The 18,902-nt window shown below is 27.4% G+C and overlaps 2 protein-coding genes across 2 annotated transcripts; one reads left to right on the top strand and one right to left on the bottom strand.

The window, feature by feature from the left end:
- Window positions 1-1,577: 1,577 nt before the first annotated feature.
- Window positions 1,578-6,174, bottom strand: LOC108343300 (protein trichome birefringence-like 38). The gene is made up of 5 exons (XM_017581494.2): window positions 5,681-6,174; window positions 4,782-4,953; window positions 2,822-2,997; window positions 2,470-2,628; window positions 1,578-2,199 (listed from the first exon to the last, which is right to left on the bottom strand). Exons 1-5 carry the CDS (start codon window positions 5,974-5,976, stop codon window positions 1,908-1,910), a joined length of 1,095 nt encoding a protein of 364 aa, XP_017436983.1. The 5' UTR covers window positions 5,977-6,174; the 3' UTR covers window positions 1,578-1,907.
- An 11,588-nt stretch (window positions 6,175-17,762) lies between these two features.
- On the top strand, window positions 17,763-18,857 carry LOC108341679 (F-box protein At4g00893). Its single transcript, XM_052879633.1, has one exon. The coding sequence runs from the start codon at window positions 17,763-17,765 to the stop codon at window positions 18,855-18,857; it is 1,095 nt and encodes a 364-aa protein (XP_052735593.1).
- Window positions 18,858-18,902: the final 45 nt, after the last annotated feature.

Here is an 18,902-nt window from a genome sequence, read left to right as displayed (position 1 = left end):
TATATAAGAACGTAACCATTTAAATTATTTGATTGTGACTTCTTATCTTCTTACTGAGGTGAAAAAGTTGGTGCATCCTTAAATTTTTGTCCCATTATAATATTCATAATAAATAACTACTAAGTTAATTGAGTTAAAACTTTCTAGATATCTTTTAAATGTTTCAATATTTAACTTTATTCCATTATGATATTTTTGATCCATTATTAATATAAGATATTTTAGATTATAAGTTCTAATATAATAAATGTATATGTTGATTGATGCATTTGTAATTTCAAATTTTAATTTCACTTGAGAATAAATTCTGACATGAAAAAAAGAGATTTTTTTCTTCTTTAATTTAGGAAGGATATTTAAGATTAAGACTTAAAGTAAGTTAAGATCACCTATAACTCCTATCCTATAACACTTTCAATTGATTGGTTAGATTTTTAAGTTTATGTTATCCAACACATTGCACACAGCGCGTTATTAAGAAATATATATTTTATGAAATTTGTTATACAAATTGATGAGAAATAAAATGATTTTATAAAATTTCTTGTAAATTTATAATTCCATTAAAGAAAGTCTTATAACATATACGAAAATCTAATAATGCAATTATGAATTTTACACATTTTTTTATATAGTATATTAGTCTAGGGGTCACTTCTCAAATTCATTTTTATATATGTAATTATTATAGATTTTGTCTTTTCACTCACTAAGCTTTGCCAGGATAAATGAATTAAATAATTGTTTAGTTTACTTAAATAGAAAACTTATGTTTCATTGTCGACTTGCTATGATTTACTTTACTTAAATTAAAAACATCCAAACAATTCAAAATGATTGGATTGAAATTTTTAACTTTGTAATTCGTTTAGTTCTGATTTTCTTGTTTTGTCATTAATTTGTCAACTTGAAACGATAAAATGGTTTGACGCCGTCTCTTTTAAATTAAAATTTAAAATAATAAATAATTTAAAAAAGTAATTTTATATTATATTTTTTTTTTAAAAATACAAATATATAATAACATTACAACTTAAATTATTAATATTTATAAATTAAATTTTAATTATTAATTATAATAAATAATTTAACATATAAATATAATAATTATTTTAATTTATTTAATTAAAAACATTAATGCATCAATAAAAACTTAAAAAATATTTATATTATTAAATATGTTTTTAACATTTATATAAACTACAGAGTAAATACTTATTTGTTAGCTCATGAGTAAATATATCATGGCATGAATTTACCAATCAGGATTTCATGTCCTAATTATGCTGTCTCCATCGCAGAGAGAAATTATGATTACTTACTCTTCCCTGTTATGGTTAAACTCACTTTTTGTTGAAACAGAAATAGCAATAATGATGCCATAAGACGTCCTTTTGCATATTGATTGCCATAACTTTTCTCAGAACTCAACTGCTGAGATAATCGGTTGTTAAAATGCCCAGTCACTGCTGAGATAATAGGTTGTTAATATTAAGTATCAGAAAAGCACAAAAAAACCACTAGATGATTCTGTGTAAAGAAAATGACCAAAGGTAAATGCAAAAAGGCCCTCTGTCTTGGAAGGAAGGAAATAGTTTCTAGTTACAAACTTGTAGCTTCCACAAGTATGTATCAATCATTGACAGAGTTGAACATCATTTTGTGATTCAATAAAATTATATTACACCCTTGTAAAGAAAATACTTATCTAGGTATGCAACACTTTGATCCCTGACTTATTTGTTTAGTAAATTATTCTTCAAGAATCCTATACTTTTGTTTTACAATTGATTTTTACCCCTCTGACAGTATCTATCCCCCAAACAATCAAGTAAATCTCTTACACTAGCTGAATATATAACCAAGGGATGAAGAAAACGGTCAATAATTTGTGTGGAGTTTCACCTTCATGAGGTGAGAGCTGCATATAGGAGCTGGTTCCAAGTGTCAGGTAATCCTGGTAAGCACCAGTGGCTGCAGTCATTGCCTGCATGATCCCCACTATAAGCAGAAGGGTGAGCATCCTTCCTTAATTGTGAAAGCAGTGTGATATCAAGCAGATAAACTGGAGTATTCATCTTCTTTAATACACTGTTCAACACGCTAGTTGCTGGAGGTAGACCTGCTGGATATGTTGATCCAGACAGTGGTTGAATTTCTCCACTACAGCTTCTCTTTGGTTGGTTCCAATCCTTCCCTCTGTTATAGTTACAAAGATATCGCAAAATACTTGTTCAGCACTACAATACTGCACTTGCACATATCAAATGCTTCTAATGTTCTAATCCAATTTTTTCTAATTCCTCCTCTGTTGCTTTCTGATAGTCATGAAGAGTATTCATTTCATGCAGTTTATATTTATGGTCTACATTTAAATCCCTTTCCTTGTATACATTAACATAGTAATGATTTTCATTTTTTCAAACTACAAAACGAATTTGATTGAAAATGAGCGAAGGGGTTACTTACTGATAATGAGTTGGAGAGATGCCTTGAAAGAAGACTTTAGTTTTGGTGGTATCAACATTCTGATCAACCCATTTAGCCCAAGTGCTTAATCCTTTATTGTATGCCTCCAAACGGTCCATGTTCTTAACCAGATTGGGTCCATCTCTGATATAATCCCATCTGAATATGAAAATCACCAACAACCGTTAGGTCAGACCCAAAAACAAAAAGGGGCAGAGAGAGAATGAGGTTATACAATACAATCAAATGGACCCTCCCATGTTAACTTTTAATGTAACAAGGTTATGTTGAAATTTTGTATCCTCTTTCACCTAATAATATGCATTAAATATTTTGCATAAACGCATAATACCCCTGAGATCTTCCAGTGTGGATCCACCAATGCCAGGAGTTGAAAATCAACATGTCCATGCCTTTCCACGCATTTCCAGCAACAATGGAGTTCAATGTAAGGACTCGCCCAACATTTTCTCGAATTATGTCTACCAAATATGGGGTGCGGTATAGCTGTATAGTTACTCCATAGTCCTGCACAAACTCACCAAACCACTAATCATTATCTATCCACTTTCCATGGCTCAGATTCAATTCCATTTACATCAAACCCACATTCACATGTATGAGATATTTCACAAACCAAACAATAAAGTGCAAAACAACCACGACTCACACTCACTACAGACATTCATCCTTATCCAATTCTAATAAAAGTCAACTCATATTCATATATTATTTTTATATCATATCTATCTTATTCTACCATGCTTCATCTCTAATTTTCTTTCAATCATAAGCACAGTATAAAAGTGATTAAAGTACTTTACCATAACATCGTTTTCAAAAGGGGAAGCATGAATTGGCATACAAAAGATATTCACGTGAAAAATAATAACTGTCAACAAACATGCTCTGTTCTGTCAACGTCACTTTCTCAATATAATATAATACCATCTTTTTATAAGTATTGATAACTATAATTATTAAATATATCAGTAATGAATAAAAACAATAAATTTTCAGCACAGTTAACGGGAAAGAGATATAATAACAAAAGGTTTGAAATTATTATTATGAAAAAAAAATCTAAAGTTGAGGGAATATGTTGCTGCGTATATTTATTGAAATTATTATCTTAAACATTGGAAAACGGTGATTATTCAAACTTAAGATTTGTCAACTTGTTAGTAATCACGTGAATAGTTCTTAGAATAAAACACTTCATTTGATTAATCGATCTAACCTGAATGCACTAAGGAATTGCTACCTACTGATTGAGATATGAAATTTATCCGAGTTTTATAATATTATGGATTTTGTAGCTTAACAATATTAGCATGCGATATAGATCGTTTTCAAACAGAAGAGGCTAGCCAACTTGTGTCATGTTCTATGATTGATACCAAGCAAAATAAGATAATGAACAAAATAATTGCGAGGAGCCTCCAAGTTGTAATCACAGGTTGGCATGCCCAGCCTGTCATATATATACCATAACTAAACTCTACAATTTCGTGTCAAAATCAGACCCTTCTCTATTAAGTAGAATTTAGGCTTCCCTGCAACGTGAATTACTATGTGCTGTTTTTCTTCCACTTTTTCTTTAGGGATCACTGCTGCTTTTATTTCTATTCTTTATTTTGAATATTTGATTGCCCTGGCCCAGCAAAAGGAATCTTCTCCTGTCCAAGGAACTATTCAAAGGTATATCATTAAAGCGTTGGTTCATCATTTCTGCTTAACTTTGTGGGCAATGGGTTTTGTATATTTAAATCCATGTAGTTCAACCTTCTACCCATCAACTTTTTAAAAATAAAACACAAAAAAGAAAAAAAAATGAAAATTCAATCCAGCCTCTCCATTCCTACCTCTTCTCTGTATCTTTATTTTAAAAGTGACAAGTATGATAGAGAGGTGCAAGAGGTTGATTTTGATGTATGGTTAGCTTTTTCTAAATATATCATATTGGTATGGAGATTGAGTATTTTGCAAGCTCAAAATCTATGTTCCTTTAGTGTACCAAAATAAGAAACTCTCTTTTTTTTTCTAGCTTTATGTCAAAATCTAGCTTGAATTCTGTAAACAAACTATAAATATAATAACCGGGGTAGGAGAAAACTCAGGAAATTAATGATGGAAGAACCAACACGGCATAAACTATGAAAGAAAGAAGTCACATGATGCGATAGAGAAACAAACAAGGAGATTAAAAATGAAGAAAAAGAGGGAGGATCGTATAGAGTGACGCCTGGTGATTGACAAAAAACCAGAAATGAGACAAAGTTATAAAAAGAAAAGTAAACACAAAAGCTAACCTGGAAGGTTACAGTAGACAGTGATTCTTTCCTCAAAAAGCTGCTCTTGGTATTTGGCACCGACGCGTGAATCATACAGGATAGCGATTCCCACATGTTGAGACTCAGCGAGTCACCCACAAACATTATCTTCTTACCCTTCCACCTGTTCAGGAAATCCTTACCATCGAACCTACACCAGAAAAATTGCAGTAAATGTCATTTATCAAACGCTTTCCACAAGAGCTTTTCTAGTTTGTCTCCTTTTAGTTCGGCAGAAGAAAATAATACAGGGGCAAAAAAAACTTTAAGTAGGCTGATTCACAATATGAAATTGTACAAGGGCAAAAGTTAAGACGTGTTTCTTAATTGTGCTATTCAATATGAAAACTGGAAACAAAAATGGTTGGTCCCTTCTACGGAATCAAATTTAAGACTTTTTGCCACATTTATCAAAGAACTTCCAAAATTAACTCGGTTGGTGTATGTTTGGTAAAAGGTGGGTTGACAGTTGTTTTCTGAAGCAACAATTGCTGTTTTAACGATAATTTTTCTATAGTGTTATTCTATTTGTAAATCCAAACACGCTGCTAAACTATTTCACGTTATTCTTGTGGAGAAACGGAGACACAGATATGAAAGCTGTATTTCAATGTTGTCAGTACTAACTATACTACTCAAATATGTTCTCTTATTGAACAAAACTTGAATGTAACTGTTTAGAGATCATGTACTTAAAAAAAAAAAACAAGAGTTTATGGCAACCTATGCCACCTATAATAGAGTTTTAATACTAATCGAAAATAGTACTAAGAAATAATTAAGATATTACATTGAAAGTTTTTTTCTTTTTTGTTTTTTTCCATAAATATTGAATCTGGGAATAAAGCTAACACTTGGATTGAGAATGTTGACACTACCTGGGTAAGGCACATGAATCAGGTTTCCAAGCATATTTGAGGTACTGCTTGTCAGGTCTTCCATACTTTAGGCAATCAAACTCAGGATCAATGAAGGGGCAGGTTGAAGAGTCGTAGAGAGGATAAGAAGGGTCAACCACCCAACTTCCCGTGAAAAAATTGCACCCATTAGCTATTACTGCCTTTTTCCCTCCCAAGCCACTCACATTGTGGAATTTTGCAGCTCTTGCTTGGTGCAGGGACAAGAGGCAGCAGAACAGGGTGAGGAAGCTCAGAGTAGAGACCCTGAAACCCATACAAGAATGAATAGACTAAAAGCTGAGAAAGAGATAAAGAAAATGTGAATGAAACTTTGTGTGTGCTTATGGGTCATATATAGGACGGAGAAACTCAACAAAAAGAAGTGCTTGGTGGGTTCCCATGGTGGGTGCTGTAGGACACTGATTTTCTCTCTCTTACAAGGAGGGATCTTGGATGGATTTTGTCTATGCTGTGTGCGGTCGTTATGGGATTCGAAAAAGAAAATGTTTTGTTTTTAAGGGAAAAATCAAGTGTTACTTACCATTTAGCTTGGGAACTGAAATGTTGTGTCCATTTCATTCCATTGGCACAGTAGTGTAAATGTCCAGGGCCAAAAGGAATCTCCTTCGATAAATTAGAAAACAACTGCTATTACTTCCTCAATATATTAATCCTAAATCTAGAAAAAACAATTACGTTATGCTGTGTTTTTGTCTTTTTAGATTTTACCTTTTTAAGGATTTTTCTTCTACATTTAAAAACTTAGCACCAACTAAAATACATTCATGTTTAATAGATTGACTAACTTGTTCTATGCTTAATCAATATTATATTTCAGATTTTTTCACTGAAATAGACAAAATGATTTTAAATTTACCTATTTAGACAAAAAAAAATTATGGAAATAGACAAGTTGTGGAAATTCCTATTTTAAATGAAGAAGTTGTATCCATTCAGTCTAACATAAAAAAAAGAGTAATTTAGTTGCCGTGGTATACCCCTTACATCTTCACTTTTTTAATAATTAATTAATCTAAATTATATGTACTTAATATAAATTAATAAAAATATAATTTAAATAACATAATTTTAATAAATATGGTCTAAATTTAATTAATTGACAAAATTATAAAACAAAATTAATTTAATTACAAACATAATTAATACTATCAAATATATATAATTCATTATATTTAAAAACATAAATTAATAATTGAAAATGATTTAGATTAATTAAAAACATAAATTATTAATTAAAAACATAAATTATTAAACAAAAACATAAATTATTAATTAAAAACATAAATTATTAATCAAAAACATAAATTATTAATTAAAAACATAAATTATTAATTAAACACATAAATTATTAGTTAAAAACATAAATTATTAATTAAAAACATAAATTATTAATTAAAAACATAAACTATTAATCAAAAACATAAACTATTAATTAAAAACATTAATTATTAATCCAAAACATAAATTATTAATTAAAAACATTAATGATTAATTAAAGACATAAATTATTAATTAAAAAATTAATTAATCTAAATGATTTTTAATTAATAATTTAAGTTTTAATTAACAATTTAAGTTTTAATTAATAATTTATGTTTTTAATTAATAATTTATGTTTTAATTAATAATTTATGTTTTAATTAAAAATTTAATTGATCTAAATTATTTTTAATTAATAATTTATATTTTTAAATATAATGAATTATATATATTCGATAATATTAATTATGTTTGTAGTTAAATTTTATTTTTTGTAATTTTATCAATTAATTAATTTTAGATAATATTATTAAAATTATGTTATTTAAATTATATTTTCATTAATTTATATTAATGAGATATAATTTAGGTTAATTAAATTTAAAAAAAAGTAAAGATGTAAAGAGGTAACCGACTTCAACTATATAAGAAGTATACCTTATATCTTTACTTTTTTAATAATTTAATTAATATAAATTACTTTTATTTATATATTAGATTAAAGTTGTGTAAGTATACAACTTCGTCATTTAAAGTCTTCTGAGTCTCTTATAACTTGTTTATTTTTTCTAAGAAAATTGTCTGAATACGTAAATTCAAAATCACTTGCCTGTTTTGATGAAAAAACCTATATTTAAATATGTACACGTTCTTTGATACATTCTAATTTTGTGATTCTATGGTTACTTTTTTTCCCTAAACTTGTGATAAAATACTAATTAAAAGTGAATCAATTCTTAAAATATAATGAAAAATACATTTTAATAGTTTAATAACTCGTGTTTAATATTTAATATATACATGTGTATATGGGAAAAAAATGTAAATATTGGCATGTGCTAAAAAGATATTCTTAATCATTAAATATTTTATATTATTTTTCCTAGTAAACATATTTTTAAAATATACTGTAAATAAATATAATTACCTTTGTATATAATTTATTTATGTCGTTCATATACATTCTTTATATGAATTGAAAGATTAGCAAAATATTAAGATATTTTTATTATTGAATTATATATGTGTAAATGTATATACTAAAATTATCACTATAAAAAATTTATCTTTCAAATTTCTTCAACATTATCATCGTATATGTCCATAATCATATCATCACCTTAATTAATAATAAACAATATTATAAAAATACATTAGGTTCATCATAGACCCAACATACAAATTGTTATTTAGATGTTGAGCTTAATGTCAAACTCTTCACAAAGAGTAGCACTCAACAATATGTTGGCGTTCTTCTAATAAAAAGTTGTGCGCAAAGATATTATCTAGCACTCAACGCCGTGAAGCTAAAATGTTTTAGACTTGTTATACAAATATGGCGCTCAACAGCATCTTGACGTTGATCAACATTAAACCATTCGTAAAAGGTGGTGCTCAATGGTACAGTCTGTCACTCAGCGCACTGGAGCTAAAAATGTTCCTAGACCTACAGCTCAAGCTAGTGCTCAACGCCACTCTAATACCACTCAACATCGTCTCAGTTGACAACAAATGCATTTTTGTGATTTTAAGTGAACTTTCACCATATCAATTGCTCAAATTAATACTATTTTCTCAGTGCATTGGTTCAAAACAATTTTAAACATGAAAACTCGTATCAATTTACGCTCTTGCTCTATTTTTAAATTCTCTTAGTCTCACAAAATCAAGCACAAACAAACAAAAATCATGAACCAATCATTCAAACCATACAAATTAAATCATTCATACACAAATCAAATTTATTAAAAACAATTAAAGTTCATTCTCAACATAAAAATCAACCATCAACATGCATTCATCAATTTATCAAACTCATGCACACCAAAAAGAAGTTTCCCTTACTTGACCTAAGACCTTACATGACCTTAACCAATAACTTGAAAGATATTTTACCTACACATATAATCATCATAAGAACGACATACCGTTATGATTACTAATCAACAAATACTTATATAAATGACTAAAATAATGCATGTAAGTGGAAAAAAAACTCATATATAACAGATAAACCAAAAGACCCAAAAAAAAGAATATTAAAACTCAATTTATCCGAATAAATAAATTGATCAATCTATTTTAAAAAACTTATCACAAAAATCAATCTTATAATCTCACTTCTTCAATCACACAAATAGAAAAAAAAATTTATTATAAATAAAATTAAATAATATATTTTAAAATAATATAACTAATTCATAACAAAACTATTTATATTAAAATATTTTAATATTAAAATAATTGAATCTTATTATTTTTAAACTAACTCTCACTTTTAAAATACATCTTTTCATAAATTAAAAAAAGTATTCAACTTTTTAAAAATTTAAAATAAATAATTAATATTAAATAAAATAATAAATTCGTGATCTAAAACCACACGGCGACTCCTGTCATTAAAATAATGGGTCTTTATCAATATTACTAAGGACAATTTGTGTTGACGAATATTAGAAACAATTTTAGTACTGTGAAAATCTTGGGCTGCTAAACAAATCTATCTTAAATAATAATAGTAATAATTAAGGATATTTACCTATAAGCTTCATTTAAGTTGAGAGGGATGGGAAACAAACACCAACTGAATTGAATTAAATTATGAAAGAATATTCAACAATAAATATAAATTGTCGAAACTAAATGATAAAATAATTTTGGTGAACCTAATTTGGAACGGAACTAAATTATTTTTTAAGTTTCACGGAGTATTTTGAATTGTTTTAAATCTAAATAATTTATAAGTTGTTCTAACATTATATTTTATAAATAATATTAAAAAATCATAAAACCTAATTTTTTTTGTAATATGTAAAATATCGGATTTAATGATTTAATTCATTTATTCAATCAAAATATACACTCGTTAATTACGATATTATATAATAATAAATCATTAAATTTCGAATGAATTTGGATATTATATAATATGATAATCAGTCTACCAAATTCTAAAGTGTTTTTTTTTTTTTTTACAAATATGGAATGCTTTTAATACCTATGACAAATTTTATTTACTATCGCGCTTTTATAATCATTTAAAGTAAATATGTATCATTATAGTAATGAAAATAAAACTTTATCTTACTTGGTATTGAAAATAATGATATGTAGGTTAATGTGCTGATGCTTTATATTTGTTATCTGTTTTGTGATAGTATTGGTACTCTCCTTTTTTCTGCATATTAAAAGTTTTATGTTATTTAAAAGTTGAATTAAGAACCGTTTATATTTTCTTCCTTTAAATTTTTGTGTTTGTTTCTAAAAGGTCGAATTAACTGAAAAATAGAATTTATTTTATAATTTTAATTCATATTATATATATATATATAAGAAACTCTTTTATAACATTTTACTTTTATAAATTAATAGTAAATTAAACTGTACAAACTTATCATTTGGCTAAAATGTTTTTATCTCAAAACTCTCTCTAGAAAGGAACGTTACATATTTCTAATTTGTCTAATAATATTCTGAAAATTTGGTTTGTCTATTAATTACCTTTAAATAGAATATTTTGAAAACTTTAGGATGTTTTTATCAAGTTTTTTTTTATGAAAACACCATCAACTTCCAAATGTTTCATGCGATCATATTGATAAAAAATTGTAATATCACGTACACTTTTATTATCACAATGTAATTGAATGTCATGTTTATATATACATTTTTAGTTTGTAGTTTAATGCATAAACCTTCGTCGAGTTTGAAAACTATTCTTTAATTTTAACTTTCAATTTTATGTTTTTTTTGCTCTCTATGACAAAATTACCTCTACAAATGTGAAGTGTCCAAAGGTTGATTTTATATAATCAAGAACGCTTGCTTATTTTGTTTCAGTATAATCCATTTGATCATTGTAGTTGGAATTCTTCTTCAACAAAACTATTTTTTCATGAGTAATTTTTATATACATTAGAATTTGTATGTATTTTTCGTATGAATTGTGCATGAACTAACTATTCACACTATGAACATAAGTTAAATTTGGTTTGGTGCGAAAGAGATACATCAACTTTCCTATAAATCTTTGATAACTCTCCCTCTTAATTAGATTTTGATCTTCCTTGATGCATAACCTCAACTCTCCTTCAATGAGAGATTTTGTTAGTTTACACGTCATCATCTTAATTTATTTCAATAATCTAATACTTGATGAGAGAAAAAAAATATTTGATTTTGATATTGAGATCTCAATTCCAAAAATTTCTTTGTCTAGTACTCTTTTAATGTCTTATATTCATCTAAATCATCTCTCAGTAATTATCTTGTTTGATGTTTTAATGTCTTATATTCAACATAAATAATAAAAATTGTAATATTTCATGTTTGATGAATTTGACAATCATGTGAAATTACTTTAATTTACAATAACTTATTCAATTCCACACTATTTTTATTTGTTTTCTACCCATGTCAATATCTTTAATTATAGTTTTAAATTTTATATTATTATATATTATTTTCATACTTATGCTATTTTTATCAATTTAATTCTTTAAAAATTTTAAATCAAATTTAAAATAAGTAAAATAAAACAATATGTTTCATGTTGAAAGAATGGTCGTTAGTATTAGTATAATATAAAAATTGATTATATATATTTTTTAATATGATGTGAATATTGTGAAATAAAAGTATTGTAATTAGTTGTAGATTAAAATAATCAATGCAATAAAAAAATATTATGATTTATCACAATAAAAAAGTTGACGTAAAAAAAATGTAAAAATAAAATAAATTTTTTACCATAAATGAAAAAAAAAACAGTAAACTCATAAATAAATAGATTAATAGTATTAAATTTATTAGATATTCACACTAACTAATTAAAATGTATAGAAGCTAAATTATTTTTCAGAAAGGGGATACTGAATTTTAGTATTTAAAATAAGTTTTCATATAATATTTGATTCATCAAATTGTTCGAATGAAAATATAGTAATTATTTATTTAGGTATGATTCAACTCGTTTGATAACTTCCATTATACAAACTTCATGGTCATCAAATTGTCAATATGAAATTCTCAGTTATTTGGTCACGATTTCATTAGTATAATAATGGTCTTGTAAGAGTACACAAATTCATCTTAAAATGTTTAAGGATAATGTTTAAGTTAAAGTTGCTCAACAAATGAATAATTTTTTTTAATTAAATTTATCCATTACATTATAATTCTAATAAGAAAATTACTCCAATAAAATAAAAGGGCAGGTCATACAGAGATGTCTATTCAAACATTTATAAAAGAAAAAGACGTCCATGCAATACAAAAGATATTATACGCAACTATTATTATGTCCTTCTTTCTTTTCTTTAATTTTCTTTGTTCGAAATTTTAGTTATTCATAATTGATTCAAGAATGATCATTCCATGCTTAATTGTATGATAGAGGATGCTGAGATGACAAGAATAAATAATCAATATTATACTACTAGATTGTTGATGTTTCACACAATTATTATTTTAAAGGATTTAATTAATCATATAGATAAATGTTTAACGTGGTGAAAACCGATAAACATCTCTAATATTTAATGAAGTGTTAATAGTTAAACAGGACTATATATTAATAATTTTTTTTAATAACTTTTTAATAATAAACTATATATCATTATTTTTATTAGTATGTATATTTAAAATGGATTAGCTACCACACAGTGTATAAATATTATTAAAAAAACTGTTAAAAAACTTTTTCTAATCAATGATACATAAGAAGATGTAAAATAATGAATATCATAGTAAAGTTTGTGCATAGAATCATATAATGAATATATTATATCTAAATTTATGTAATTTTTGTATTTGCAATTGTGTGATTTGAAGTTTGACTAAAAAATGTAGTATGAAATGTTACGTCGGACATAGTGCAACCTCCCTACAAGTGGAGGTGGAAGCTCCACCAACTCCGGTGTGATTAGCCACCCTCCATTCCTCTCTGACAGCCCAAAGCCCAAAAGATTCTTTTAAAGTTTAGAGGTCTGAAGAAACCCACAGCAGCACGCAACCCATGTCGGCCACAGATTAGACTGATCCAAAAGCATGCACCAAATTGGGCCCTCAGGACCCATACTCCACTCTCTCTGTTAACCTCATCATCTTGTTTATCCATGCAATAGTCAATTGTGGCTGTTAAAACGTGCACATCTTAACTCCCGATAACAAATTTTGTCACCCAGTCTAAGTCTCTTTCGTCACTACCATAATATTTCTTTTAACAACTTATGCTGATATCTGCCTACAAAATTACGTCACTCAAATAAACACCTCCACTCAATCCTGTCACACTCACATTAATAACTCACTATAATTCAAACCCAGTTATTAAAATTCTGCCACAACATCCATCAATCTTCATTTTTTTGTTTATTATTGAAATTTCATTTTTTTATTATAAATATTTTAAAATTTAGATCTGAATGCACATATATAAAATTTATATATTAATCAGCACTCTGTTATCACATAAATTTTAAAATTATTTTTACATTTTCAAATTGTATTAAATATGTATGATACTTTTTAATACAGACTGGTCAATCAACAACCTAATATATTAGTCCTTTAATCCAAAATTTCAATGGAATCAATAATTGAGTTGATTTTCATAATATTATATTCAAATTATTTAGAATGAAAATTATGTTTTTCTTGTATTTGCATTATTGTTTCAAAATACGAGCTTCTTCTACAAAAAAAAAATGTTAAATGTCGTTTTTTTTAATATTGTTACGTTTTTCAATCTACTTTTCGTTTATTTCATTTGAATTTCTCTTGAGTTTACAGTTTTTGTATGATATGCTTATAGTTAGTTTTTCCTAAATTTTCCACCAAATAGTAATTAAAAAACATTAATTAAGAACCATGAATATATACTATTTTCATACCTGTATTGGTTTTAAATAAGGAAGAGTGATTACCTTTAAAATACTTATATGTAAATCCTAATATCTTGAAACGTGCATATAATTATAATTATAATAAAAATAAAATAAAATAAAACTTATTTTCTGTCATTATTAATACCTTATTTCTTAAAAAGTGAAAATTAAGAAAATTCTGCCTCGTGCAAAATAAGATAAAAATAACTAAAGTACCAAGGAAGAAATAATAAGATTGTAAAATTTCAACTATATTAATTAGATGAACTCTTTTAACTACTAAACTAAAAGTTAAGGTTTACAACATTCAAACTTAATATTTAAGTAACTTCCTTTCACACAATCATCGTATATCAAGCAACTTAATCTCAACAGTCTAATTAATTAAATTATTTCATGTAATACACACTATTATAATTATTTTTTCATCCAAATATATTCCCATTAAATCATTTTATGCTATAGACACTACATATATGCATTATACTTCTTAATCTAACTTATTAACGATCTATATAAACATAGTCTCTCTATCCTATGATATAGAAAATCCCAACTTAACGAATCACATGTTTTCTTATAATCTATCTTTATCATTATCTCACTTTTTTTTTTCTTTATCTCTTCCATCACCTCATTAATTATTTATTTATATATGTGGTTTGAGTTGTAAACTTGATTCATTATCCATGATGAATCCTAATCTATTTTTAAAAAAGTTTCTTCTTAAAAAGTCTCTCAAGTGGGAACAAGAAAAAACCAACTCCTAAAACCCCTTCTCAAATGAATTAGAATTAGGATTAAAGTGGATTTAGTCTCACTACAAAATTTTAATTAACTTTTAAAAATAATATTATTTATATATACATATAAAATTATATATTTTATTAAATAGTTTAATACGTGGTAATTTATAAAAAAAATAGTTAAGAACTTCAAAAATATAAAACTGAATTTTAATATTTAAAAAAAATGATTAATATTTTTTTATTTTTATGTAAAAGAAAAATAAATGTGAATTTACAAATCAGATGAATAAAACTTACATAGTTACATTTTGTTTTAACACAACTCAGTATTGAACTTAACTTTAACTCATTTTATTAATAAGCTAAACTTTAAAAAGGTTTAATATAATTTGTATTCCTGTATTTGCAAGAATAATTAATGTTTTTTTTGTGTATGTGATTTCTATGTTTTTTTAAGTACTTAATGATCTTTTTTTGTTATTGTTTAGAGAATGAGCTGTCATTTGTTATTACAATTTAATGGGAAGAGTTACTCCCTCCACCACAACTCGGACGGCTCCATACACCTCTTCATATTTTTTCTTATTTCAAAAATATCTTACCTTAAAACTTTTTAATTTTTACCATTTATTTTCTTTTATTTTTTTTAAAACTCTAATTCTGCAGTCTCTACCCCCTCACTTTTCTTTTTTTTAATTACACACAAACTCCACCCCTTCACTATCTCTCTTCTTCGCACACACAGAGCCCCCACCCTCTCTCTCTTTCTCTTCGTTTATTCTTTCCTTACACATTTTTGTGGTTAAGGCTTCATTCTTTTTGTTCTTTTTGTATATGTGTTCTGTAAATGGATGTATGTGGTGTGTTGTGTAAGAGTAAGAAGAAGAGAAACATGAAGGCTTGAACGGATGTGAGAAATCCGTTGAAGGCTAAACGAATTTCTCACATTCGTTCAAGCTTTTGCGTTTCAACTCTTAAATTTTTTTTTTAATTTATTAAATATTTTTTGTAGATTTTAATTTATGAACATTATAAATGTTTATTTATGTAGGGATGAGAGCTCCATTATGAGAATAAGCTTTTAAGGACAAAATAGAAATGAGAAAGTGCATGAAACAACCTGTGGAGGGAGTAACCATCTTTAATGGGTTTATCATCTAATCTTAGGAATAAAATAAGAATACACTCATTATTTTTTTTACGTGTTTATTGTCTAATTTTAAAAACAAAATTGGAAAAATGATAGTAAAAAGTTAAATAATAATAAGATATTAAAGTAAACCTTTATAAGAGTCAAGAAAGGATCAGTTTGACATTATTATTTTTTGAAATCCACTTTTTTTTTTTACTTTCATTTTACAGTCTATTTTAATAATATTATTATATTTAACTAACAAAAATAAATATAAATAAAATTTTAAATTTATTTATAAATTATAACGTAATAAATATATAATTTAATATCTTGTAATTTTATAATATGATGATAATTTAATATGATTTTCTTATTTATAACATCCCAAAATTTCTTGATAAAGCTGAAGTTGAATCCATATGAGCCAAGGCTCTTGTTGCTACCACATTCCCATACTGCTTTTTTAATTTCATTTCATCAAATCTATTAATTAACATATTGTTATCTTCCTCCGTTATTTGTTGGAAATGGATATTATCTAGCCTAATTCCAATATCCTATGTTGCCAACAATTTCTTTGTCAGCTTCTTTTACAATTTCAGGTTCCTCACACCACTCTCATAATATTTCCAACCCTTTGATATTGTTCTTGAGTGATCTCCATTTAATATATATGATTGGAAGAATTTGGAGTTAGTATCTCCCTGTGCTATCCACTTAATCCTAGATTTTTGTTGCATTATTGATTATTTTTTAGATTTAGCAACCTAAGTTGACTAAGTAGTTCTATACGCTCAAATCTACTAATGTATTCTTTATTACAATGCCTATGAAGTATATACTGTTTACAACTAGATCATTGGTCCATCCATTCATAAGAGACAAAGATTCTCTACTTTACTTTTTTTCCTTTCCATTGGGTATATACCATGTTTACTTTCTTCCTACGTAAGGGAGTTCAAACATTTCAAAATTTTCAGTACAGTAGTCATTGAAGTCTATAATCTCTCTTTTACTAATTCTTCATATGCTCAACCCTTTCCTCTCATATTACAATATATTTGTATGCCACATAGTAAGTATCCCCTATTCTTTCTTAACTTCGTTATGTATCCATTCTATATTATTATCATCCCAAAGTTCATAACATCTATCTTTATTCAGTTCATGAAAGTTGGTTGCTTGAATACATATCATACTGACTCCTTAATTCTTAATTCCTTAATACATCTCCATTTAATTACATTCCCAAATCCTCTTATGTTTATATTTATTATCCTCATTTATCACAACTCATTTTCCCAACATCGCTCTCAGTTTTTAATTTCCTATCTCTTTTTTCCTCCTCACCATTTCGAGTTACCTCTAATTGTTTCCCAAATTCCCACTACCTTTCTTCAACCAAAATAGTCTATCATTCTGCCTATTTTATAGTTATTTAATACTCTTACAAGATAACACAATTATAATATATTTATAATTATACTTTAACTGTTGTTATTATAATAATAATTAAATATAATAAAATTTTTAATAAAAAATGAATAAAAAGTCATTCGCATTTAAAGTGTAGCATGCGGCACTTTCATTTAAAAATAAAAGATATTATTTTAAAAGGAAAAGGATATTATTGATATTCGTATATTATAATATCATTTCTGTTACTGTTCTCTTTATATTTTGTTGTTTGACTGTTTATATATATATAAAATCACATGTGAACAAAAGTTTAGCAAGTTTCTCCGCAGCTTTTGTTTCAACAAATTTTTTAGGTTATAAAAGAAACCACGATGAGACGAGTTTTGAGAGTTGCTTTAAGGGCACTTACCTATTACATTGATTTGTTTCAAGCATTTTGGAATATCCTTTGTTTCAAAGTTTCACATGCTTCAACACGCGTTGATCCAAGTCCAATAGAATCATCAAACTCAGACGTTGATCCAACTCCAATTGATAGCAGAATGGCAGTGGAAGAAGAACGGTGGTCATATATGCCGCATGACCTGCTATCGAAAATTGCGGGTGAACTAGGGCTCATGGACTTTCTCAGTTTCCGATGTGTATGCAAAGATTGGCACATTGCTTCTTCAAAAGTCTCACACGAAGATAACTCGTCTACGTGTGAACCTTGGTTCCTCGTTTACGAAGGAGAAGGTTCTCAGTGTTCGTTGCTGAGCAGCAAGCATAAACGCTACATCAGCCATACCCTAGAACTGGAAGGGGCAGCATGCCTTGCATCGTATGAAGGATGGTTATTACTGTTTCGTGAGGGTTCTTTGTTCTTTTTTTGCCCATTTTCAAAGGCAAAAATAGAGCTTCCGAATTGTCCAATCGCCGAAGTAACCGACCACGTTGCAGCATTTTCATCTGCTCCCACTGCTCAAAATTGCACTGTTGTTGTGCTGAACCGTTTGAGTCAATTTGAGTTACAGCTTTTCATGGTTTGCAGGGGAGAGAAGGTGTGGACCAGGCACTCGTATGAGGGTTACAATTTTAAAACAATGAGGACAGCTTTGTTCTACGAAGGGGATGAGTTTCACTTTTTGGACGGGAAACAAGGTTTGGTTAGCTTCGATTCTAAAAGCAGTGAATGGAAGAGTTATTATCTGCGTCCAGCAACAGCTAGTCCTGCAGATGTGGTAGTTTTGAGCTACAGGATAAGTGAGAACTTTTTTCAACACCGTAATAATGGTAAAGGGACATTCTTAGAGGAAAATGATTCAATTTCTACGGTGGGAACTACAGTTTCACGCGATACTGGTAATTATGACTTGTTAATTGGGAATGAAAGCATAAAGGCGCCTAAGGAATCTGAAAGCCGTCATCTTAAAGGAGTATGGATCAAACCTAAATATTGCTATGTTCCTCCAGATCAGACATGGTAACTTGTTAGGGTTTCAGTTTTTTCCCTTTGGCTCATTCTTTCACGG

The sequence above is a fragment of the Vigna angularis genome, chromosome 6 (assembly GCF_016808095.1).
Source record: "Vigna angularis cultivar LongXiaoDou No.4 chromosome 6, ASM1680809v1, whole genome shotgun sequence".
Taxonomy (NCBI): Eukaryota; Viridiplantae; Streptophyta; class Magnoliopsida; order Fabales; family Fabaceae; genus Vigna; species Vigna angularis.
This window is presented reverse-complemented; position numbering and strand designations above follow the sequence as displayed.